Consider the following 23743-nt stretch of genomic DNA (forward strand, 5'->3'; position numbering starts at 1 on the left):
GCTTTGACCATGGTAAAGCATGTATGTACTCTGAATGAGCGTGCGCGCGCACACGCGTGCGCACACACACACACACACACACACACACACACACCACTTCATTTACATTTTTTGAGTAACAGAAAATAGACTTCATTAAGAAACTCACACTTGGGCTGGGGAGATGGCTCAGCCGTTAAAGGCTAGGCTCACAACGAAAAATATAAGAAACTCACACTCTTTCTTAAACACGCTACTCTGCTTTGAAAATCTAGCTCATATCACAAATCAAACCCAAAATAAATATATCTGGCTGTCTCTCCTAGTGGCACGTGAGTTTCTCAAAGTGTCATAAAGTCAATAGAAATAAGACTGAAAGAATATTGATTCCCCCGTTTCTCCGGCAGAGATCATAAGCATCAATGACCATAATGACCATCATTTTTTTTTTTTAAATTCCACATATAGATGTGCAGACCCATAGCAAGACTAAACCCGGAGGTGAGGGTGTGGAGAGGAGAAAACCCAGCAAGTTATACAAAGACCGAGCTTCCCCTACCCACGGCCCCTCACACTCACTGTCCTCAAATCCCGGGGTCATCGGGCGTCAGGACACTGGTTCGGCCTCATGACTACACTTCAGGCTCACTTTGATTGACAGTGTGCTTCTGCCCTCACTTCCAGCCTGGACAGTTTCATGCCTTCACCTCTGGTTTTGATTTCCACCCAAGCCATGTGCCCTTACCTCATTCCAGTATTCAGTGTGGTTGACTGAACTCAGACATTCTGGCAGTTCTGACCCTACAGGGACAAGGTCCTTCTTTTGTGTCCTCCTGCTGTCTTCATACCTCATCCTCAGAAACCAAGTCCCAGTGCCGCACAGATTTCTGTCTAGGAAGGGGATGTTTGTGCCCATCATGGGGAATGGTCCGATTTAATGGTTCATGCCCATTCTCTCCAGTAGCATTCAGTTTTACAGAATTTGGTGTCCCCCCCCCCCCCGCAAAAAAAGCATGCAACTGCCTAGAACTGACTTTAATGGAAAACAATTGAGATATGTTAAACAAGTCACAATCTGTCAGCGTTTGCCTGAGTTAAAAACCACCGTATAAACGTCACAGCTGATGAGATGATGTGTAAACTCGGCAAAGCCTGGGAAGGGGACAGAAGTGAAGTCAGAAACCCCTGGTTTTTGCAGTGTGACACTTCCTCCGGGCCTTCCTGTGGCTGAAAGGGGTGGCATGCCTCTCACCAGAGTGGGGGAAAGGGCACGGCTCTGCCGTGGAAGCCTCCTTGGGCCTGAAAATCAGATGCACATTAAAAAGTAACACTTGCTGTGCAGATGGGCTTCCAGAAGAGAAACTGCAGACCATTCTAGAAAGCAAAGTTCACGATGTGGATGGCTCGTGGTTGCCCAAAAGTGACTTCTTTCTTTTTCCTTAGTACGAGTTCAGTGTGATCTTCGACACAAGCCACCTGTCTGGGGAAGAGGCAGTTCTCAGCTTCATCGTGACCGCTCAGAGGTAAAAGGCCTTAAACAGACTTTCTTCACAGACACAAACGTTATAGGATCGGGAAAGGACACGCCGTGGGCATCCCTGGGATATGGAAGTGGTTACTGCGTGATAAATCCCGTGGTTCTGGCTGGGGTCTGACCTGGCAGAGTGGTCATCGGGTCCTGCTTGCCAAGTGTGTTTGAAACTTCTCTCGCTGCTGTGGCCAAATACCTGATGAGGAGAAGGACAAGGGAGGAGAGGTGTATGTTGGCTCGCGGATAAAGGGAGGCAGTCCATCGGGCTGGGAACTCACGGAAGGCGATGCTCTGGGAAGGCTGCTTGCTTACATTCCAGTGACCCAGTGATCACAGAGCTGTGACTGAAGGCAGGCGTCTGCACGCAGTTCTCCCTTGCATCTGAGCTTCCACGGGAGGATCTAACCTCCACTGAGTGAAGATGATCCTCCTTGTCAGTCTTCCCCGGGAGCACTCTCACAGACATGCCCAGAGGTGTGTCTCCTGGGCGATTGCAAAGCTACTCAAGCTTAGGTCCAATCCAGTTAGGACTAACCGTCACCCCTAGTTACCACTTCTGGGCAAGCCTGGGAGGCTGAGGATCAGCTCGTCATGGGGACGCGTACAACTGAGGAGAGGCAGCACTGAGGTGGCTTCCTAGTTCAAGGTCACGTAATTAATTGTCCAGTTCCTGCTTGGCCATGTTTTCCCGATGTTCTCTGTGGCTCATCAGGCTAGGCCATGAGGGGAACACACTGAATCGTTTGACAGGGAGGGGGAAGCTACCTGCAGCCTTCGGGCCTGGTGAAGCCAGCTGGCACAGGCTCCAAGTAGTGTACCTAGCCAGAGGGCAGGGCTGTCCCAGAAGCCAGGTAGACAGACAGAGGAGCATGTGGGGGATGGTGACTTCTCCCCCTGGGGATATGTATAGCTGTGAGTGTCTGAGCTGGCCTTCTTTATGAACGGCCTCCTTGAGCCACAGCCTACACATGCCTTGAAGCGACATCTAGGTATCAAGGCGGGCAGCTCCAGTGAAGGGAGCGCCATTTGGGTAGCGAGTAGGGACAGACCGACTTTGATGAGGTGCAGGCAGGTGCATTTGAACACCCTAAAGGACATGTTCCTTTAAACTCCTAGTTGCATGGCTAGAGAAATGGCTCAGAAGTTATGAGGGTCCGCTGCTCTTGCTGAGGACTTGAGTTCCATTCCCAGAACCCAGTTCAGTCAACTTACAACCGTCTGTAGCTCAGGCTCCAGTGCACCTGAGACTCTCCCCAGGCTTCCCAGACACTGCACCCATACTCATACATGGCACATGTGTGTGTGTGCGTGAGCATGTGTGTGCCCGTGCACACTCATGTGCACACACACCTTAAAATGATTTTAAAACTCTAAGTTTCTAGTTTAAAACATGCTTCAAGGATTCTCTGTGTACCCTTTATCCAGGTTCACCAACTGTTGACATTCTGATTCATGGATTCAACCTTTCTTTCCATGTAGATTGTTTTCCTTGACCATCTGAAAGCAAATTGTAGAAGCCATGCCCCTTGACCCAGAAATGTTCCCTGTGAATGCTCCAAGAACCAAAGCCACATGTGGCTGTCAAACTCGGGAACTTTAACACTGGTACATCTTATCCACAGCCCATGGGTCCAGTTACAGAAGCTGTCTCAGAGGTGTCTTCCAGCCATTTCCCACAGATTCACAAGTTATTTGCTGTGTGCCTTATTTTCAACTTCACACGAAACGCCTCTGTGATCTGAAAAGAATACAAGCAAAGTGCAGACAGGGCAGATTGCATTTCTGCAGCGAGAATTCAAGAGAGACTCTAGGGTAGTTGGGGTGGGGGGGGAGGAGGAGGCATATTCCGAAGCAGAAAGCACACTCTGCTGTGCTGAGTTCATGGGAACCAGAGAGAGACATGGCAGTGAAGGGTATTTGTGGGCATCCCTAAAAGGAGGGTGGGGGACACACACAGTAATGAGAGACGGAGCTGAAAGAGAGTCTGAGCCACACTCTGACGACAGTGAGGAGTCCCTTCAAGCACTTGAAGAGATCACCAGTCCCTAGTCTCTCTCGTTTCCATTGCTGTGATAAAGTACCTGGACAGAAAGCAAGTTAGGAAAGAAAGGGACATACTTGTTTGACAGTTCCATCGAGACAGGGATGCCCATGGGCAGGAGCTTGAAGCAGTCAGTTGCATCCACCTGCAGCAACAAGCAGAGAAGAGTGAGTGCATGTATGTTCACTTGCTGCCTTGCGTTCAGCTGGGTTCCTCCACTCTCGCACAGTTCAAAACCTCCTGCCTAGGGAGTGTTGACGCCCACAGTGCACTGAGTCTTTACACACTAATTAGGACAACCCCCCCCAACACACACACACATCCACGGGCCAACACAATGCTGATGATCCCTTACTGAGACTCTTTCTAGGTTATCCATGTCTAAAAATCAAAGCTAACGGTCACGCTGGCACAGCTCAGCAGCTCAGCACATCTTATGTGATTGCTGCATCAACTACAGGGACACAGGTGCCCACTGAAACCCGAACCCTGCCGCTGCTTCTCAGATCCACAGAAAATGCAGCATTGTTGGGCATACCCACCATTGTGTGCTGTCTGTCCTCCAATGCCTAGCACAGCCCCAGTGGTCATGAAAACGAACAGGGTGTGGGAAGGATTTCCTTGTCAAAAAGAAAATGATACAGCCCGCCTCTATCCTCACTCCCCGCCGGAAGGCCAGAGGGGGCAAGGGGCAGAAGGTCAGTGGAGAAAAGCTTCCCTTTCTCTCTTAGAATGACGGGTTCATTAGCTAGTGGCGTGCTGGGCGTGAAGACACAGTGGAAACACCTGGGGAGCTTTGAAATTGGCTGACGCCTGATTCCACCCCACCCACACCTGGGATTTGGATCTATTGGTCTGGGGTAAGAACTGGAGGAGTTTGGAGAAAGACTCCATGGTTCTAATTAATGTTCTAGGTTCAGAACCACTTATCTGTAGAGTCCTGAAGGTCTCTGCTCGGTAGACACCTGTTAGCTATTTACCAGTTACAGGGATAAGTGTAGATGACATTTTTAAATGTTCATGACCTACTAAAGTTTTTTTTTAAAGCTAATTCCTTAGGTCATAAATGTTAAAGAGATCACACGGCCGTACTGGACATACTTCTTGGAGATTTTGTGGGAATGTGGTCTACCCACCCCAAGAGTTCTTCTCCTAACAAATACTTGACTCCCTGCTACAACAGACAGATCCTTAAAGCCCCTTATCTCAAATGTGAGAGTTAAAACATCAGCCATTTCTCTCTTCCATCAGCACACTTTGAAGGTCTCTTGCCTACTTCCAGCTTTCAGAGGACATCAAACTGAGACTAAACAGTGTCTCATGACCCCTCATCTCCACCATCAGCAGCTTGGTCTGGCAGCCCACTTGGAAAAGTCCCAGCATGTAGAGATTGAGGAATGGCAGAAAGTTGTTTGATGTTCAGCCTCTTTATCTCAGCTTTTCAACTTGGCTCATTCTGGAGCGGTTACTTGATGACAGATCAAACCACTATTGGGTGTGAGCTGCTAGCAGCCCCAGGTGGCTGGACACATGACAGGGGAAGGGATGGCTCTTCCATCAAGAGCCAATTACTCAGGCCTGGAAGGATGCTGGGTGTAGGGAGGGTATGGGGCAAGGGTTGCACCAACAGCATTGACAAGGAAGTCACCTCTAGACTGGCCCTGGCAGTGATTCCAATGCTTAGATTATTCCCTGGAAAAGGCAAGGCAAGGGATCTAGTCATGTGGGCACCTGCTCCTGCCGCCATGTGCTGTGGACACCCTGTGAGGGGCTGATGTCATCCCATTTACGGAAGACAGATGTGGATCCAGGGGCAGTGACAGTGGCCCTGAATGGTCAGAGTCATGGAGCATCTTTATCTCAGAACAATAGGAGAGAGGAGAAAGGATGTGAGAGCTATTTTAGTACTGTTGCCATTCAGCACTTGCTGGGTGGAGGCGGAAGGCGTGTTGGGGGCAGAGCAGGTGAGGCTAGCAGATGTTTGGGAGCTATGCCTAGGGTGTGGGTAAGATGAGCCCTGCCCAGATCTCACAGGGAGGGCCTCGGGGCTCCCATCTTCCATTCCTAGAAGGAAAAGCTTTGCTTTCATTTGGGACCCTTTGTGCATTTCATGAGACAGAGCCAACCTTAAGTGTCCCATTGGTTCAGCCATCATAACCCAAGAGCATATGTCTTCCCAAGGTAGCCACTCGCCATGGCATACACATCCCGGTCCTGACTGGGGTTTAATTTGCTACTGAATCGAAGTGAGTAGAGCCCTGGCTTGGGGGTTCATTGAGCTGCCTGGAGGCTCAGCTCCCTCTAGCTCATGGCGGAGGGGCTGTAAGATGCCCAAGCTTCTGTTGTAGGTCCACAGTGGTGAGACCTCTGCCCCTGGGCTCATGGTGAGATGTCCACAAACATCCTTCCTGGTGCCCATGTCCTACCTTCAGTGGCCACAGTTTGTGCTGGTTGGTGTTAACCGTCAGCTTGCCACAATCACTAAGTAAGGATTCTCTTGGTCAGATTAGCCTAGGGAAGTGTCTTTGATTGTTGATTGATGTGGGAAGGTCTAGCCCATTGTGAGCAGACCCTGGGCAGGGCATCCTGAACTGTGTTAGATGGGAGAAAGCTACATGAGTGCATCCTTCTCTCTGCTCTTGAGTACGAATATGATGTTTAAAGTCCTTAACTTGACTTCCCTTGGTGATGGCGTGAAGGCAAAGAGGTAATGATTTCACTAGACCCAAGATAAATGGTAAATGGGTGTTTATTGGGGAACAACTTACACAGACAATAAAAACCCCAGGAGTGTTTCCCTGCCCTTCTGATCCGATACACAGACCCAAGAGAAAGACCGTGAGAGACACTGAGACCATGCCTCAAACTTTCCTCTTTCTGCTTTCATCTGCCTGAAGCCACGCCCAAAGGGGTGTGGCCACCATTACAAGTTCACAGGCAAGACACCACTACAATTCCCCTTTTAGTCTAAGGAAGAAGGTTTTTTTTTAAGCCTGATGCAAAAACTATACACAATGATAACAAATGTCAAGTATACTCCAGGAAAAGGAAAGGTAAACATGCACAGATTAAAACCTACTACCAAGGAGAGCAACACTGAGTGACAGACACATACTACAATAGCGTGTAACCCGAAAGTGTCACCTCCCATGTATGCTGCTCGCCCGGTGTCGCTGTACATGCCTCCAAACAGGGGTCTCTGCCACAAACAGAATGGGAGCAGATAAAGTGAATCTGCAGACTATAAGGGTTGATGTGTAGCATGGAGCAGGCAAGCCAACTGCTAAGTGCCATGCATTGACCACACCGTCCCTTCACCCTTCCCTTCCCACACAGTGGAAACATGGAGCGCTCCGAAGCCCTGCATGACAATGCTCTCACGCTGACGGTACCATTGGTGCATGAAGTGGACACGTCCATCGCTGGGTAAGCATCAGAACGCAGGGTGCCCTGAAATGCCAGCTTATGCTGCTCCCTGCCACCCAGGCACGTAGCTAGCAACACGGGAAGTGAGGTGAGGAGTTCAGAGCCCACAATTTCTCTGAACGTTCTGTGTCTTTATGTGCACCTATCCCTAGCACACCCATCCCTGGCACACGCAATCCCCCCAGAACGCTAGCTATCTAGTGGCAGGCACCGTGGTTATGGGACCAAAGTATCAACCAAAAGCTGCAAGGCCAGAGGTTGCTCCTCAAACCTCAGCTCGCGGGAAGGCTGCCCTTCTGACCAGTTCCATCGTTAGTTCTGGCTTCTCGTGTGTCTGTTACCTCCTTAAGCGCAGCCACAAAGAGCTCTGCCTGACATCTGTGGTGGTCTGGATCAGACAGACAGCTATCACAACAGCAAAGCCAGCCCGTCCAGGTGAAGTCCACAGCCAGTCGGCGCCACTGGTTTTGTTGGAAAGCAGGGCTGTTGACTGTGGACTGTGGGGACATGCAGTGACCTGAGTCAGCTTCCAGCCAGAGCTCAAGCTTAGAAAAATGAGAACCCAGTTCCTGTCTCCGGCTTCTGCAAACAGATTGCATACTTCTTCGATAGCAGAGAGGCGGAGTGGGGGCCACACAATCGGTTTAGATCAAACGGCAACTCAATGAATCCTTAACACAAATGCAAGCTGAACTTCCCGAAAGTTCAGGTTCTCATGGCTCAGTTTTCAGTGCTTCTGGATCTAAGCCTTGGTCCAGAAGGGAGATGCGGCTCCATGGAGGGAGGGGCCATCGCTGCAGAGCCAGGAGCCATGCCCTCATTCTGGCATTTCATAGCATGGTCCTTATACACGAGGCACTGGCAGGATGTATTTGCAACATGTCGAATGTTGCCTGTGTTCACAGCTCTGTTTTTAACCATGTGGTTCATTTACCCATCCTGTCTAATGCCCAGAACCAGGCCTTGTCCTTGGGGATGAAGTCCAAACACCTCCCACACACACACTCGGTCAGTCACGTTGTCAAGGTCTTAGGAGACCCGGCTGTGATGCTGGGATTAAAGACCTGCGCCACCAACACCCAGCTATACTTTTGATTTTTAAAACCTGTTTTAAAAACATAATTAGGATGATGCCTGGGGAAATGGCTCAGTCAATGAAGTGCTTGCAAAATAAATGCACAACGATCTGAGTTCAGATTCCCCCAGACCCATATAAAGAGTCAGGGTTAACCATGAGCATCCGTAACCCCAGCACAAGCAGATCATTCAGTGAGAGTGTCTGTCTCAGGAAATCATGTGGAGAGGGAAGGAGGACACCTGTGTTGACCTCGGACCTCTATACCTATGCGTTCACTCATGAGAACAAACAGATGCACACATACATACAAAGAGATATAGTCTCAGTATATAACGTTTAGGTAGCCTATTAGCGTGGCCTAAAAAATGTCCATTAGGAAGCCATGTGTCAGCTGTGTCTACTGACAGGACGGAGAAGTGAGCACCCAGCAAGGAAGAAATCTGTGGGACACACTCGTGAAAGAGAGGCGATATTTGAGTTCTCAGCCCAGCAGTGACCTCAGGTGGAATGACAGAGTTCATGCTTTCCTCTTTCAGAATTGTGTCCCCAACGTCCTTTGTGTATGGCGAGTCTGTGGATGCATCCAACTTCCTTCAACTAGATGACCAGGAGTGTCATTTCCAACCCCTCAACATCACTCTCCAGGTACCCACCCACGGGCGTGTCCCTGGCAAAGGGTCAGCTTTTGTTTTCTTGCTGGTGGAAGCGTTCCAGTCTTTTTCGGGTATGGGGTATTGTGGGGACAGAGATATTGAGAGAAAGATAACTACAAAGTTGAAGATCTCCGTGCTTTTCAGGCTTTGCAGCTACACCAAAGAACGGTGTTTCTCCACCTCCCTAACGCTGCGACCCTTTAATACCGTTCCTCATGTTGCGCTGACCCCCAACCGCAAAATTACTTCATTGCTACTTCATAACTGTAATTCTGCTGCTGTTATGAATCTTTGTAATGTGACTCTGATGTGCATGATCTGACACGTGACCCTTGTGGGGGTTGCAGCCCACAGGTTGAGGACAAGAGCTTTGTCAGGAGGCTTGTATTCGCCATAATCCCCCACTTTAAGAGCTTTAGGAGAGCCTCCAGGACTCGGCAGGTCCCTTTCCTCCGGGATTTTCACGCTGACTTAGTTGAAGTCTTCTTCCCGTGGGGACCAGCCATCCAGAAGTTTTCTGAGAGTAGACCCTGTGAGTCCATGCACCTTGGGAAGTGCACTGGCCCAGCAGAGGGCCCCGGGGGGACTGGGCTTCCTAGGCATCGGCTCCACGGGTCTACTGGGTGTGTGATCTATAGACATCAGAAGACCATTGTCCCTCTCTCAGAGGTTGCAGGCTTTTTTGAAAGAGCCAGAAAGTAACTATTGCAGGCCCTGTGGGCTGCACAGCCTTGGTGATACCTGCTGAAAGGTAGTCACAAGGAAAGATATTGATGTTTCAACTGTGCATTGAGATTTACTTTGCATGCATCTTTTATGCGCCATGGAATGTTACTCTGATTTCCCCCCCCCCCAGAAATTTCATGATGTAACTGTCCTTAGCTTGCATGTAACGAGTAGAGTTTTTTCTGCCCGCCGCCGAGTCTTGTCCCCCCGCCGCACCAGCCCCAAATAACAAACTGAGACTCTGTATTAGATATAATTCTGTTGGCCCAGTGTTAGTTTCTTATCATCTAGCTCTGTGTTAATTATTAACCCATTTCTATGTATTTCCACGTGGTCTTACCAGCGAGAGGCGGCTGGTGGTTCTACCTTCTCCAGACTCTCCATCTTGACCCTCCTTCCTACTTCCTCTTTCCTCCTTGTCTCCTAGTCCCGCCTATCTTGCTTTCCTATTGGCCAACAGTGCTTTATTCATTAACCAGTATGAGAAACATATACAGAATGACGTCTCCCATCTCTTGCATGCCATACAAGAGTAGGCACTAGGCCAGGTTCGGTCTGTGAGGCCTAGTTTGCTGGTCTTTGCTTTGAGAATAGGGATTCTAAGGCTAGCTTTTCAACATGAGCAGTGGGTGTGACGCCAAGAGAGCCTCCGCATTGGCTAGTCTGTGTCGTTTAAGGGGTGAGTACAGGGAAATTTGGATGTGCAGCATGGTCCCAGAGCTAGGGGAGGCAAGCCTGGACGGGGACTGGCATTAACTGGAAAACACAAGAAGAACTGGCCTCTCTTGTTCAGTGAGCATCTCCAGTCCTGGGCTCGGCCTCCAGGGCTTTCCCCTGCCTGCCCATCCTCCTGCATGGAAAGGAGAGTCTCCCTGTGTGGTAGTCCCTACCTTGGCCAAACAACCATCTCCTTGTCTGTGGTTCCTCCGAAGTGGACATAAGGCATAACAAATAATGATGGGGCAAGGGCCCCGAGGATGAAGCTAAAGCGTTTGGGGGGGTGGTCACAGACAATAATCTCCCTCCAACTAGAGCGTCCTCTGGGCAAGGAGAGCCCCGGAACCAAGATGGATAACATATGTTTCCAGCTTAGAGGGGATGCGTCCTTGACTAGCTAAGCCCGCTGTCACCCCTGCCCTTGATTTACGGAGGAGACCAGGAAAGAGGGTTCAGGGTTCACTGTGGAGACTGTAGAGTGACAGCTGTGATTGTGCCTCCGCGTTCCAAAAGCACGTCTCAGGGCCCGATTATTGTTTCCCTTTGCGCCTCCCGGCTGGATAGGAAGCAAACACCAGGTAGATTTATTTTATTTTCATGATTTACATCCTTTCTTCTCTTGAAATACAGGATGAAGACAAGAGAATTATTTAGAAAGGCTCAAATGACCCAGACAGTGTCATAAAAAGTAAAAAAAAAAAAGAAAAGAAAAGGTCTGACTGAAAAAGGCAAGAGGAATGCTAGCTACATAAAATACCACATTTATACAGATACTGAATATTAGTGCCTGTTTAGAGGATAGAAGGAAAGGACTGATGGGTGGGTCGGTGGGCGGCGGGAGGAAAGATGGACAAGTGAATGCATGGGTGGATGGTGTCTGACTTGCCACTGGTTTTCAGTGTACTGTCCCTGGACATGGGGCAGTTAGTTTAATTGTCAACTAGACACAGTCTCAGAATAACCTGGGGACTGAGTCTCAGTGGGTGATTGTCTATAATTAGGTTGGCCACTGGACATGTCTCTGGGAGATTACCTTCGTATTGTTAAGTGATATGGGAAGACCTGTCCACTGTAGGTGACATCATTCCCTGGGCAGAGGATCCTGGATTGTGTGAGAGGAAGGGAGTTGAGTGCTCGTCTGCATACATTTGCTCACTGTCCTCTGTTCTTGCATATAGACGTGGTAATGACTAGCCGTTCCCAGGTCTCTTCTCTGAGACAGTATGCTTTAACCTGAAATCATGAGCTACAATAAACACCATCTCTACTTTGTCTCTGTAAGTCTATTCTACCACAGCAACAGGGACAGAAATGAAGACTCACCAGAGGAATCAGCCTAGAGCAGCTTTCCCCATGTGGAATATAACTCCGAAGCAGTAAGATTTGAGAGCCGAAGCCAGTCCTCCACCCATGAGCTGTAGACTGAGTGCTGTTAGCAAGCATGAAAACATGGGTCTCCTGTGTCTCCAAAGTGCATCTCTGCTCGCAGCCTGTTCACTTCATCAGACATGTGTTCACTGGGGTAGCGCTTTAATTTCCTCAGGGAATGTTTCCCCTGCATTCACAATTTTATTGAATGGTGCGAGAGAGCTCTTGGGTAGTTAGGTACATTGTCAGTTGTGACAATCTTACAGAAGGAATCTTCTCTTGAACAATAGATCACAACAGTGGGTTCAAACATTCAGTAAATGTGGAACTCTGCATTCCAGTCTTTGTTACTCTGTTACAGCATGTGGATTCCAACCCCACCCACTTGTGATCGTTATAATGTGTCCACCTGAGCAATACATTATAAACTCACCTGGGCAACCATTAATCTACGTTCCACTCTTATAACTGTACCCGTTTTCTAAATTGCTCCTGGTGCTCTCTTTCTGCCCTGGGTTTAATTTGCAGGCTTTGCTGTTACCTCACCCGCGTCCGTCCCCTTGTGGCTCTTTCTTCCCCCTTCTTGCTTGGCTTTGAGATACAGACGAAGATGGTGGAGAAGGGACGGGGACCAGGTTGGGCAGGATCAGACACTGAGCTCAAGAGGAGATGCACAGATGTCCTCACACTGTGTCGGGAGAAGGACCCGGGCGGCACGTGCCCCAGCCCTTTGTAGAAATCAGATCACTTCATTCGGGGACAGCCCCGTGGTCACTGAAGGTCATCATTATCTCAAACTGAAAAGAAAAGAGTTTGGCCCAGGCCACTGGACCTCAGAGATTACTCCTGGGTGCAGTGTCTCCTGGGAAATGTAGGTGTACCCCCACTCAGACCAACTGCATCAGAGAGTCTGGGCGTGGCTCTCCCCACACCACCCATCGGTGTTTGAGCACACCCCAGAGATAGTTCTGGTGTCACATTAGAGTGCGACAAACCCTGAATGGTTTTGGTTTGTTTTTGTTGTTGTTTGGGGGTCTTTTTGTTTGTTTGTTTGATATCTGGGTTCCTACCAACTGTCCTCTGGGAGTAAAAGTATCTAAAGTTAAATATATTTTTAGCAAGAAGAGGATAAGGAAATCCTCAATTTGTTAGAACTCCCCTATTACTTAATATTCTATTTCAATTAACGTTGGATCTAAATGGTGTCCTTGTGTTTCAATTAAAAGCTTATCTTAAAAAATAAAGCCACATCCTAGATGCTTCTGTGTTTGGTTCAGAGCCCTTAGGGCACAGGAAGGGTGGCATGGCATGAAGGACTGTTGTCTTACTGACACTTGCTGTGTGCTCTAACCCACAGGTCTACAACACGGGCCCCAGCACCCTTCCCGGGGCATCTGTCAGCATCTCCTTCCCCAGCCGGCTGTCACCTGGTGGCGCAGAGATGTTTCAGGTCCAGGAGATGGTGGTGAGTCCTCCATTTGTGCCCTATAATGGTTTCAGCTTTGAGCTGCGTGTTGTATTCCACACCCTGGCGTCTACTCACAAGGCTCGGGAAGTCAAACTGACTTTGGAGACACACCAGGGGAGGCCCAAAGAAAGACACGCGTTTCTGTATTGAGACAATTTCATTGATGCCATAAGACCTTGGAAGGGATGAGGAGGGGATGGTTATAAATTCATCTCCCAGGGTGGCTTCCGGTGCCTCTGGGAACTCCCAACGGCTATCGGCAGTCCCGTGCGTGTGAATGCATTTCTCTGAGTAGAGCCTCTGTGAAGCTTCTCAGAGGAACACTGACAGCCAGGGATTAAAAACTGGTGGATAAGATAAGTGGATGCTGAGGCAGAGACTCAAGATCCTGTGCAGACTACAAGGCCACCTGACCCTGTATCGGCTGTAGCTGTCTCTATCACTAGGGACGCTTGATAAGCCATGTGTGGTCATTGCTACCCACCTGCTTAACACATACTCCTTGGCTCCGAGGGTCTTGGCCCAGTTTCCTCTTTCCCATTGACTTCCACCTCATCTCTCTAACTTCCAAAGGGCTCAGGCCTCCTTTAGTCTACACTCCTACCCTGGGGGCTAAGCCAGACTCATGGAGCTATGCTGATGATACCATCAATTTCTGTCCAGCCAGATTCCGTCCAGCCGCCTACCTCAGTGCCTAACAGACGTCTCAGTGTGTGCTTCCCTGGGCTGTTGTCCTCCTATATAGGTGCCAGCATTCAGTCACAGAACCCCAGTCACCCACCAAAGGCCCCACCTTTAAGCACCATTGTCACATTAAGCGCCGGGGTGAGTTTTATCGAGAACAAACCACATTCACACCTTGGCACCTTTCTGGCGTGCTGCGATAATCTCAGCAAACAGCCACTCTGTCCTCCATAGCCTGGGTCAAAAGCCTTGGGTCATCCTAAATTCCTTTTCTTATAACCTTTACATCCAGCACTGAAGCAAACCTAACATGTGCCCCTTAGTGCCAGTCTTAGTGATGTTTGTACCTTTGCTTCCAAAGCCCTGGGTTAAATGCTGCCATCTGTCACTCAGGTTGTAGAAGTGGCCCCTTCGCTAGTGTTCTGTCTCTGCCCTGGTCTCCTACAGTCCATCCTTGGTTAGGGACTGACACACCTCTGTATAAAACCTCCCTGTTACTAGCGGCTTTCCCGCCAGCCTGGTCCCACAGCCGCGCAAGTCTCAAATAACACACAGAGATGCTGTATTAGATATAAAACTGTTGGCCTGTTACTAGCATTTCTTATTGGCTAGCTCTGTCTTAAATATTAGCACATTTCTATTCATCTAAGTATTTCCACATGGTCTTGGCTTACCTGAGAGAGGATCCGGACCTCTGCTTTCTTGGTCCTACATGTTGGCTTTCTTCCTACCTCTCCCCGAATCTTCCTTGTCTCCTAGTCCCGCCTATCTTGCTTTCCTATTGGCCAACAGGGCTTTATTCATTAGCCAATAAGAGAAACGTATTTACAGAATGACATCTCCCATCACCTCCCTGTACCTTTCTCCTCCCCATAGCTCAGCTGTCCCCCATGCTCTATCACCTGTCACTCGTGCCCACCTCCTCCTGCCCAGTCTCCTCTCCTCCAGCCTCCTTGCTGGTTGCAGATAATCTCCTTTCCCCAGACATCCACATGGCCTCCTCCTCCAGTACATCAATCATCACCTTATCATTGAGACCCTCCTGCAGCCTCTGCCTTGACCCTCCTCATCCCTCTTCCCTGCTCACATTCGGCCTTGTCACCAAGCTGACATCTGTTTTCTTATGAGGCCACTTAAGCTGCCTCGTGCCTGTTCCCTATAACATAGGACAGAGATTTCTGTTTATATGTGAACCGCACTCTATCTCTCTGGGGCTTAGTACAGTGCTCAGACTGCATTATAGATGTTCAGAAAATATCTGTGGACCGTGAGAACAAGTCTACCTTCTAAAGCAGTTACTAACGCTGTGAGTAAGTTCAGGGGACATACTGAAAACAGAATCCCTTTGCCCAGTGACTTGACTTTCTGTTGTTGAACAGATGGTTTAATCTCCTGGGATATGGAAAATGAGGCAACCACTTCTCTCTGAGTTCCCTGGGAAGGATGGAAGACACAGAACTGTTGGGAGTAACCACACAGGAAAGCACATGCAGGCTGGGTTGAGGGGATCAGGAAAGCATGGGAGGGACAGGCCACCAGCCAGAGAGACACTCTCTCCATACATGCTTTGTAAAGCAGGGCAGCGAGCCCATGGCCTGTGACATGTTTAGGCCTAGAGTTGAAAGACACTGCCCACAGGGTGGAGGTTTGGGAAGCCTTGTGTGATGCAGTCATGGTTTCTGGCATTGGCATCCTCTCGGGTCACATGGGCCCGAGAATAAACCATGTGAATGTTAAGTGCTGAGCTAGCCCTGGTCCCTGGGCTGCCTGCTGAGTTGCTCGTTTGCCTCATACTAGTCCATGTGTGTCCTGTGCTGTGTCCTTGTCTGTGGGACCTGCCAAACTGGCAGAAGACAATCCCCTGGCTGTTGTGTACCAACAGCTGACCTTAGCTTGAGCTTGGCAAAGAACACATTTCTGTCTTCTTGCTTTTTATTTTTAGTGCTGAGGATTGAACCCAGGGCCTTGTACATGCAAAGCATTTGTTCTACCACTGAATCGACCCACCCCTCTCCTTAACTGTTATTAACATAGAAACCGGTGCCCTGCCTTTGTCCCCAGCGTCTGGGAGAATAGTGTTTTTGTGTGGTACACAATTCTGTAAGAGCTGTTCACATGAACATCTACAGTGTTATAATGAGACACCAACCCCACGAGGTGAGAGGAGCTAACCATGCGCCAAGTCAGAGAGAGCACTAAGTCTCTTGGATGGTGACGGCATCTCAGAACCACGTGTGTTCTTTTTAGTGAGCTACTGTCCACGGATATGTGTGAGGTTTTCCCAGGGGTTTCAGAGTGACTTGTCTGTGAGTGGGACTGGTGACCCTGAAACTCTCGAGAAGAAAGGGGAGCTGGATGCATTCTGGGTTTTCAGTTCACAGAACCAAACCCTTAGGTTTTCCAAAACAATATTTAGGGTGTGGTCAGTCCCAGAATCCCCAGAGGCTAACTCCGGTGAATGGCCAGCCGTGAGCATCAGCATGAGAGAGGAAAGCAAATTCCCAGACAGCGAGTGTTGAGGCTCTGTTCCTATGGAGAGCCCTCACTGGATGATAGAGTGATGAAGGGACCAGAAGCAGTCACGTGAGTGGCACACTGCAGCGATGGGCAAGGGTCCCAGACGCTTTCCTCAGAGGCCCGGAGCTCACCCTTGGTCTTGGGGCCCATGTTTTCTGGAAGTGAGGGTGGAGCATGTCCTATCCCCTTCTTGCACTGTGGGACCTGAGACCACTCAGAACGATAGATCGGGTGTGATTGGCTAAGATTGTGACCTTCCTCCCACGTCCTTCTGGGTTATGGAAATGGAACTGGGATTTCAGTCAGGGGATTTGGGTAATGTTCTAATTTCCTTTCTGTTGCTGGGTGAGGAAAGGGTTGGTTTGGCTCACACTTCCAGGACACAGCCCATCACTGAGGGAAATCAGGACAGGAAGTCAAGGAAGGACCTTGAAATAGAGACCACGGAGAAACCCTGCTGGCTGGCTGGCTGGCTGGCTCCCAGGTTCATACTTAGCTAGCTTTCCACTGTTCCGTGGAATGGTGCCGCCCACCATGGGCTGGGACCTCTTATGTCAATTATTGATGACAGTCCCCCATAGACTGACAATCCCCCAGTTGGGACGCCCTTCTCAGATGACTCTAGGCTGTATCTTGTTGACAAGCAAAGCCAATGAGGGCCGTTGGCTTAGTGCTAATCACACTTGCTCCTCTCAGGAGTAGACATGGTCAAAGCCTCCAAGACCCTGTGTGCTCTCTGGAAGAGGATATGGACAAGGGACAGAAGAAGGGGGAGGAGAGATAGCTCCCAGAGGTGGAATCTGTATAAAGACCATTTAGCAAACAAGGTAAAGACAGCTGGCTATCCGTTTGGGAAGAAATCCCAGAAAACCTGTATGCTGCAGACCAATGCTATTAAATGCTACATGGTTGTTTTTTCCTTTTCCCTTTTTTTTTTTTTTAAAGCATGGAAAGTACTGAATATTTTCATAATCTTTGGACAGGAGGCCCATCCTCTGAGGCAATGACAAATCCTGAAGAAAGGGTTGACAGATATGGATGGCAGTCACTTCCCTGCTGCAGTGACAAAATGGCCAAGGACAACCTGAGGAAGAGAATTATTTGAGCTTATGGTTTCAGTGACCATAATGACAGGGAAGGTGCAGCTGGGGAGCAGGCAGGGGAGGAGGAAGGGGGCAGGCAGGGGAGGAGGGAGAGCAGGCAGGGGAGGAGGAAGGGAGCAGGCAGGGGAGGAGGGAGAGCAGGCAGGGGAGGAGGGAGAGCAGGCAGGGGAGGAGGGAGAGCAGGCAGGGGAGGAGGAAGGGGGCAGGCAGGGGGAGGAGGAAGGGGGAGAAGGAAGGGGGTAGGCAGGGGAGGAGGGAGAGCAGGCAGGGGAGGAGGAAGGGGCAGGCAGGGAGGAAGGAAGGGGAGAAGGAAGGGGGTAGGCAGGGGAGGAAGGAAGGGGACGGTAGGGAGGAAGGCAGGGGAGGAGGAAGGGGGCAGGCAGGGGAGGAGGGAGAGCAGGCAGGGGAGGAAGGAAGGGGACGGTAGGGAGGAAGGAAGGGGGCAGGCAGGGAGAAAGGAAGGGGAGGAGGAAGGGGGCAGGCAGGGGAGGAGGGAGAGCAGGCAGGGGAGGAGGAAGGGGCAGGCAGGGAGGAAGGAAGGGGAGAAGGAAGGGGGTAGGCAGGGGAGGAGGAAGGGGGCAGGCAGGGGAGGAGGAAGGGGGCAGGAAGCTGACATGTCACAGTTTCAACTGCAAACACTAAGTAGAGAGCCGTGGGGCGAGCTTATGAACTGGCAATGCCAGCCCCTAGTGCCCCACAGGCCGGCACCACGTTCCCAAACAGCGCCGCCTACTGGGAGCTAAGTGCTCGAATATCCCATGGGAGACATTTCTCATTCAAACCACTGCCACAGATGTAAATCCATAAAAATATTAATGTTTGTAGCATCGAAATACTTCATAAAGCCCAGAGATATTTGGTGGAAAGATATTTGCAGCATAGTTAATAGGTAAGTGACATATCATTTATTTTTCAAAATAACAAGGAAAAAGCCAAAAATCATACAATGGGTGGGGCAGGCAGAAAATTCACAGGAGAAGTTTAAGTGGCAAGTAAGCGTGGTCTTCCTCCCTTGAATTCAGACCATCACAAGTTAAAAATGAGGTCTTAATCTTTGACAAAGATCAAAAGACTTGATGCTGTTGGCTCACGTGAAGAATAGTGGGTATGCCCACAGACACTACAGGTACAGGTAAAGAAGCTATGAGCCCTGACAGCCCCCCACACACACACAGATACACAGACACACACACACAGACGCACACACACCACACACACATACACACACACTACCACACACACCACACACACACACACACACACACACATATCCCACCCACACACACACAGACACACACATATACACACCACACACACAGACACACACACACATCCCACACACACACACACCCCACCCCACACACAGACACAAACACACACACACACACACAGATACACACATACCCCACCCCACACACAGACACACACACACATATCCCACCCCCACACACACACCCAATACAGGAGTCTGTTCCAAGAGACTTTAATCTACACTAAAAGTCCGACCCTCTAAGAGTAGATATGGATTACCATGGTCTCAGCATTCCATAAGTCCTTCTGTTCTGGCAAAGTGTCTACTCCATTCCGGTTCTGAAAGGGGGCTATTAGAGTCAAGACATTAACACTAAATTCATATTATTAGAACTTACTGCAAACTCGAGAGAGAGTTCAGCAAGCAGAGTGATTGTTATGCAAGCCTGGGTCCTTGAGTTCATCCCTAGCGTCCAGGAAGAAGCCAGCCAGCTGTGCATACCATATCCTATACTAAGGATAAGGACTCAGCGTGGTCCCTGGGACTAGCTGGGCAGCCAGTGTCACCAACTGGGAAGCTCACAGTTGAGGGAGAGACCCGTCTCAAGCATAAGGCAGACAGTGATACAGGAAGTCACTTTTCTGTTGCTTTGAAGAAAGGCAGGGGATGGGGGGGGGGGGCATTTGGCTCCCGCTTCCAAGCTACAGGCTATTATTGCAGGGACGTCAAGGCAGGAACTTAAGTCATGGTGTCCACTGTCGAGAACAGAGAGAATAAACAGGTGCTCACTGCTTGTGCTTGGAGTCATCTGGCTTTCCTCACACTTGTTACCTCAAGGCCCGGCCAACCACAAAACTGCACTGTCCACGGTCAGGGTGGATCTTCCACCTCAGTTAATGCGATTAAGAAGACCCCTCATGGGCATGCCCACAACCTACCTGATCTAGAAAATTCCTCACTGGGACTTTCTTCCCAGGAGACTCTAGGCTTCTTCTAGAAGATTCTAAGCTGACAATTAAAGCTAACCAGAATAGTACCCAAAGTCAGCCTCTGGCCTCCATGTGCACACTTGCATGCACGTGTGCACACAGGGAGAGACAGACAGAGAGAGAGAGAGAGAGAGAGAGAAATGAACGTGTCACAGAGAAATGCAGTTCACGGCCACTATGTCAAGTACTATATGTACCAGGACAAGTTCTTCTGATTCCATAACTCGGTGAGGACGTACAAGCATGGAAAAGAGTTAAAGGGACACTCAGGGTCTGAGTTTATAAGGGACCTGGTTGGTATTCACTCTTGACCACCAGACTGCACGGCCCCCTGCCAGGCCACATGATGTCGTTCCGTCTGTCTGTCTGTCATGATGTTGCCCAGCTGCACAGCCACCATCTAGAAGGCAGACCTGTAGAAATGCAGACTCGGGCTGCATCTGACCTTCTGACTCGAGTCTCCATTGGACAAGACACCTGTGTTGTTCACGTGCACATCCCCGTTTGAGAATCCCGGTCCACAGGGATTCTAATTTCTAATACGCTTGCGTTTCCCTGGCTGTCCCAGTGATGAGAGTTGCTGCTGAATTAGGCTGTCGGGAAAATGCTTTTTTTAAGCCATGTGTCCTTTCATTCAACACGTACTTTGCACCCAGCTCGTGTCAAGGGCTGTGTTCCTGGGAGGGGAAGACAAAAAGTAAGGATAAGCCCACATCACGTCAGTTGGTGCCAAATGCTATGGAGGAAAATTAAGGAGGCGGAGGGTGGGTCAGGAAGGGGGGAGAGTGGTCAGCAAGGCCTCTCCTGTCGGGTAGGTGACTAGGGTAGGTGACTAAGCAACCCTGGGTGGGTGTGTAGTGAGATCTTTCTGCACAGTGGCCTTGCCATGTGTGTGGGGTGGTCTCTGCCTTGTCCTGACTTGGTTGAATTTTCTCTAAGTGCCAGTCCCACCCCTCAAGACCCTGACATGGCATTCAGAAGTCTTGGGGGGGGGGGTTCTCTATCGCCCTGTGAGTCACCCATTTCTCTGGCAGTGGCTGTTGACAGTGACACTGGTGTTTAAAATGATGTTTCTCACGTGAGAGATGTCCTGGGTTTTACGATTTAGCTATGCTTGGATACTAATCTCAACAAGAAGTCTCATGGCAGCAGGCTTCTGAGGCTCAGCTTGTATACAAGCAGGGCCTGGTGCTTTAAAACAGCCCAGTGGATAACCCAAATCTAACCTGAGTGGCTCACATTTCTGTTTTAATTCCCACTACTGTACCCCATCACGAACTCACGCCGCATCCCCCACCCCTCCCCGCTCAGCCTGCTCCAGGAGGAATTCAATAGCTTGCTTGCCCTGTGCCAGACCTGCTCTTTAGATGAGAGGTCCCTCTAGGGAGAAGCCTAGGTGTAGAGTCCCTATCCACAGCAGTGAGAGAGAGTGGCCTTGGGGACCATATGATGTAGCCCTCTATCTTTGGGCAGAATGGAGTCAAGATGCCGTTTTTTAGTACAACAGAACCGTATTTCCAGCTAGTTCTCTGCTAAGCCAGCTGAGCATCCCTCAAATCCCACTGTTATGACTAGCCTTGGTCTCCCTCTCTCATTTCCCTTCTGACCTTTTCTTAGCTAAAATGGAAAACACTTGCTTCATCCCCTCTCTTAGAGGAGTTGAGCTATTGCCTAATCATTTTCCTCTCTTCTTTTCAAAGGAAAAAAAAAGATTAGAGTTATTTTCTCTCTTTCCTATCCTAGGGCACTCTTTTCGTTTTCTCCATGGGCTCCAGAGATAAAAATAAAAATTCAAAACTAAGCAACATATAGATTGCCTTTTATTCTGTCTCTCCTCACCACGAGCCTCCAACAGCCAGAAGTAGCTCTGCAGTTGGAGAACTTCATCCAAGGTGTCCAGTCCCGACTGCTTTGTGAAATTCTGAGACCTGTGAGGGTCTCTATAAAAAGATCAGTAAGGAGGGTCCGGAGATAGACCCTCGTCATCCCAGCTCTGGAGGGGCAGAGACAGGGAGGTCCCTGGGGCTTGCTGGCCAGCCAGTCTAATTGGACAGTTCCAGATTTACTCCACCCTAACCTTCTTCTGACTCTCCTTCCAGCGTGCTGAACCTTGAGGCTGCTGAGGCCACTGTGTACTTGCTGTCCTTGCTCACAACTTCTCCCTTTCCACTCATCCCTCCAGAGCCAGCTCCTAGATCCTCTCCTTCATCATGTCGTCCTGGGTTTTGTTGCTGGAGTTTTTCCCCTGCCAGGTCCCGCCGCCCTTCTCAGCCCCAGAAAAACACACGAATGCTACATTAATTATAAAACTGTTGTCTGATGGCTAGGGCTTCTTATTGGCTAGCTCTGTCTTAATCATTAACCCATTTCTATTAATCTAAGTATCTCTGCATGGTCTTATCTCCCAGGAGGATGCCCACACCTGCTTCCTTTGTGGTCTACATGGCATCTCTTTACGGTCTCTCTCTGCCTACCTTTCCCAGAATTCTCTTCGTCTCCTCGTCTCCCACTATCTTCCTGCCTCATTGGCCAAACAGTGTTTTATTCATCAACCGATAAGAGAAACGTTTATACAGACAAACATGCCCCATCAGGGTTTTCAGATAGACAGTGCAGTGCTACAGAATGCAGGACTGAGTCTGGAGCCTGCCCCCTCAAGGAGTCTTCCCTGGCCACGAGCCCCAGGGCTGTGATCCCCACTCTTGGCTCCATTTCACTGAGGCATTTCCATCGGTCTTCGTTACGCACTAAAATTATTACATTTGATGTCTGTCTTCTCTCGGGAGATTCAAAACATCATGGCAGCAAAGGGCACGGCCCCGTTTTCTGTATAGGTCCACATTTGGGGTCTGCACAAAAGTATGAGCTCGGAGAAATAGGAAAGTTCACTTCTGTCTTAGTTAGGGGTTCTACTAACTGTGAAGAGACACAGTAACCATGGCAACTCTTATAAGGGAAACATTTAATTGGGGTGGCTCACTTTACAGTTCAGAAGTTCAGTCCGTTATCATCGTGGCAGAGAGCATGGCAGCGTGCAGGCAGACGCGGTGCTGGAGAAGTAGCTGAGAGCTCTGCATCGTGCAGGGAACAGGAAGTGGTCTGAGACACTGGGCGGTATCTTGAGCATATGAGACCGCAAAGCCCGCCCCCACAGTGTCACACCTTGTCCAACAAAACCACGCCTACTCCCACAAGGCCACACCTCCTAATAGTGCCACGCCCTTCGGGGACCTGATCTTCTCAATGGTCCTAATCTACATTTTTTTCTCTTTTTCTTCTTTATGTACAGGTGTGAGGCACATAGTAAAGTTTCAGAAGCAGGTCGGGGTAAGGGTTAATTTCTTTTTTCTCAACAGGAGCCAAATACTTTAAAGAACGGAAATGTTTGCTTGAACTCTGCAACAACAGTTAAAGAGAGATCATGGACTGAATTCTAGAGGGATAGTAGCATTTCTGGGCCCTCTGTCTGTGTGAGCTTGGCCAAAAGGCAAAAGTGTATGTTCCTACCATGTGTGTGTGTATGTGCTTCACTCACACACTCTGGAAGGTGGGGACTAGTGCCAGCCTGGGACATGTGTGGACATGTGTGAACATGTGTGGACATGGTACAGGCCAGAAGCTGACCTTTGAACTGTGTAGACATCAAGAACAAATCAAGCCATCGGTGCCACTCTCCTGCTGAGCAGGGGGTGGCTGTCCTTGTCATGGGGCCTGAGTGTATTTTGCTTTCAGCCGCTGAGACTCCTCCCTGCCGTTGGGTGAGCCGACTGGAGTACCGCTGCTTAGGTAGCATGTGTTTTCTGGTTCCCAACATGAATAGGTCTTAAAAGTAGGCAATTAAACAGTCAATTTCCCTTCATCCCCTAAAACAAACGTGACCCCCAGCCTTGCTGGTGCGGGCAGGATCGGTTCTTAAGAAGTCCGTAACAGAGATTTCACTGAGGATAAACAGAGCTCATCAGCCACTGCTGAGAGACACATGGTTCTTATTTAACCTGCGGAGGCCTGATTGAGTGTGCCTCAGAAACGCACAAAAAATGGGGAATGGCTTTCTCACGTGCACCCCAAATTCCTCCTGACCAAAAGGAGTTACCTTGGCATTACCAGTCCCTGGGAAATAATGGTCTCCTGGCCACTGGGGACCCACATTTGCCTCCTCTTTAATTTCCTAGACGTTAGACCCGAGGCGCACCTCAGACGTCCCTGAAACC

The 23743-nt window shown here is 49.6% G+C and overlaps 1 protein-coding gene across 1 annotated transcript in view; it reads left to right on the forward strand.

The window, feature by feature from the left end:
• The window catches only part of Itga9 (integrin subunit alpha 9), a 289334-nt gene that overhangs the window by 221874 nt on the left and 43717 nt on the right, over positions 1–23743 (forward strand). The window contains exons 20-23 of the mRNA XM_051202213.1: positions 1423–1502; positions 6888–6977; positions 8592–8700; positions 12877–12984. Of these exons, the coding sequence (XP_051058170.1) occupies positions 1423–1502; positions 6888–6977; positions 8592–8700; positions 12877–12984 (387 nt within the window). The remainder of the gene's footprint in view (positions 1–1422; positions 1503–6887; positions 6978–8591; positions 8701–12876; positions 12985–23743) is intronic.

Source organism: Phodopus roborovskii, unplaced genomic scaffold, assembly GCF_943737965.1.
Source record: "Phodopus roborovskii unplaced genomic scaffold, PHOROB, whole genome shotgun sequence".
In the NCBI taxonomy this organism is placed as follows: Eukaryota; Metazoa; Chordata; class Mammalia; order Rodentia; family Cricetidae; genus Phodopus; species Phodopus roborovskii.